The 2,845-nt window shown below is 36.9% G+C and overlaps 1 protein-coding gene across 1 annotated transcript; it reads right to left on the reverse strand.

The window, feature by feature from the left end:
- Window positions 1-147: 147 nt before the first annotated feature.
- LOC111375735 (LEAF RUST 10 DISEASE-RESISTANCE LOCUS RECEPTOR-LIKE PROTEIN KINASE-like 2.1) lies at window positions 148-2,839 on the reverse strand. The gene is made up of 4 exons (XM_022998602.1): window positions 1,921-2,839; window positions 1,189-1,274; window positions 549-742; window positions 148-310 (listed from the first exon to the last, which is right to left on the reverse strand). Exons 1-4 carry the CDS (start codon window positions 2,810-2,812, stop codon window positions 148-150), a joined length of 1,335 nt encoding a protein of 444 aa, XP_022854370.1. The 5' UTR covers window positions 2,813-2,839.
- Window positions 2,840-2,845: the final 6 nt, after the last annotated feature.

Here is a 2,845-nt window from a genome sequence, read left to right on the forward strand (position 1 = left end):
AGAGGAAATACAAATGCTTTGACAAGTGGGGGAAAAAACAAAATCAAATATATAAAGAAATCAGGATTCAGGCCATCTGCAAAATGGAATTCAAAATTCATAATGATGATGATAATAATAATCCAAGAATGTCATTAAAAAGAAGAATTAAGCCACCGAGATATTAGAATTTCCTGCTATGATAGTCTTAACAAAGCACTGAGCTGATCCAAAGAAGTGTCTTGCACTCTCAATGAGACCTAGTGACAATGTTGAATATGCACAGCTTAGCATTAAACATTTATTTCTATAATTCCCAGCTAGGTAGGCCCTAATCCATTCTTACAATAGCAGAACAATAATAAACAGAGTGAAGATCCGAAAACAAAGAAAGCAAACACACAATTTATAGTTGTTCACTCTTAACATAAGTGGACACTGCGAGTTTTCACTATATTTTCTTACAAATTAGTGTACAATATGATTAAGCTCTACACTCTTGGAAGACACTATACCACACTAATTATTTACGGATATTTATGACTTGATTAAATTTATCGTTCCATTACTGAGGAGTCGTCAAAGCAAAGGGACAAGGCCTATCGTTACATATGCAAACGGGTTGACCTAGACCCGAATCAAACCCGCATTGACCGCCAAATCTATTACGCTTAGAACAGTTACTCTCAAATGGTTCCCTATAATTCACACTGAAACCATGCACTAAGGCCTCCTCAAGGCAGATATTCAATCCCCCGCAGCCCTCAAAATTGGAACAGAAATACTCATATTACAGTATATAATCCTCAATATTGGGTCATTTGGCACTCGCCCGATTAAATAATAAGCATTGATAAAATTAACATCACTCAAATTGCAGTTGAAAAGATTGTGAGGTCTCAAGGACATGGAGAATGAATTGCATCCATAGATTAAATTGAGAACTTCATTTTCCATCCCTTCATCGTAGAATTACGAAATTCAGAAGGGGAGGTGGTGTTGTGAAGGTCTGAACGGGACAGAATCATGGTTTACTGAGTTTGGTCGAGTTGAAGGACTCGGTAGGTGACCGAGTTGCTGGTGAACTCTGTGTTGGAGTTATCCCGGCATGTCAGCATGAACTCAGGAGGCCAAAGTGGGAGTGCCAGTCTCCGCCAATGAATGGGTATGTGATGTCGCGGATAGTGCCGCATGAAAAGGTTCGGTTACAGTTGGCATAACAGGTGGTGGTGGAGAACTGGAGGGTGGCGCAGTGGCGTCTTGGGAATACGCCGCCCCTAGAATGGTGGCTATGACTATGATGACGAGAGATGGAGCGAGACGCAAAGTTTGAACCTTGAACGTTCAAAGCTTTTCTTTTTCTTTTTCATTTTTCAAAACTGCCTTTGGTTGACTAAGGTACTTTTTGGGGAGGCTAATGAAAAAATTATGAAAATGATTAAAAAGTAATTGTCAAATAAATGACGATCATTAAAAAGAAATTTTATTTTATTATTATTATTATTATTATTATTATTTTTTTGGAGAAAATAAGTCTTAAAATAGTAATTATTTTGAAGAATACATGATTAAAAAGTAGAAAAATATTTTTTATTTATGTTCAAAATATTATATTTTATTATGAGAATGTAATTAAAAATGAACTTATAAAAAAATAAATTTTATTTCAATAGTCGACATGGATATTGTGTTAATTAATGTCTAATTTTATGTTAATTTTTTAAATTTTATTTTATTGCCCACAATTTGTGACATAAGGACAAGATTAGGTATCGAATTAGCAAGAATTGAATTATTAATAAAAAGTTGTCCATTATTTATAGTTACGAAATATTTGGTAGAGACGTAGTGTAATACAGATTTTCTATTTTTGCTTTTTAAATTCAATTTTCAATCGACTTTTTAATCTCACATTATTTAAAAAATTATTCTAAAAATTACACATCAAATACGCCTTTAAAATGAAATTGAAAATAGAGAAATAAATTGTGAGATTTTTTTTCTTTAAAAAAAATAAAATGCGAAGCCGAGTAGATAACAGTTGGAGCATACCGTTCCCAGTTGGAGCATCGTTGCAGGTTAGTGCAGAAGTTCTATTAGCACAATAACAGGCAAATGAGCCAGACTCCCGATTAGTCCCGCACAGCCCACCTGACCCGATGCAATCCAGGCAAATCCTATTATTCGCCTCCCACTGCAACGAGAACCCACTGGCAAAAGCATCCTGAAGAAGACGAGGAACTGAGGCAGTTGGAAGTGCCAACAAACTCTGATTGATGAGAACGTTTATACTACTGTTACATCTGATAGTACTACCAGGATCAGTAACTTCCCCCATCGCGTAGAAACTTTCAGTATTGGTTCCGTTCACATCGCAACTGAACTGGTTAGGGAGCTGTGTAGGCTGTCCGTTAGAGGAGCAACCGTAGTATATAGTAACGTTTCTGTAATCAGGAGAAGGCGTAAAGAGGTTTAAATTTAAGGTGGTGTTATAAAGAAAACTGGGACAAGTGGTGTTCCATAAATCCTCTCTAGCAACCTGGATAGTCTGTGTGGTGTTATTGATTTCCAGGACGCGATATTGCGTTGACGAGATATTAAGAAACGCGACATCGCCTTGGCAATTCAGCTGGAAGTCTGATAAACCGCAATAATCCGGCCTAGTCCCTCCCCAGAAAGGATAAGTAATGTTTTGGATGTCGCCACATCGATATGGTGCACCACAGGTTACATATTCCTCCCCTCCATTTTGACACAAGGAACCCGGGACGTAAAGGATTAAAACGAGGCTTATGAGGTGAAGAAAATATCTCTGGTTGAGTTCCAGATGCATTTTTTACAGAGAGATGGGAGATTCTACAGAAAA

This window comes from Olea europaea, unplaced genomic scaffold, assembly GCF_002742605.1.
Source record: "Olea europaea var. sylvestris unplaced genomic scaffold, O_europaea_v1 scaffold14079, whole genome shotgun sequence".
Taxonomy (NCBI): domain Eukaryota; kingdom Viridiplantae; phylum Streptophyta; class Magnoliopsida; order Lamiales; family Oleaceae; genus Olea; species Olea europaea.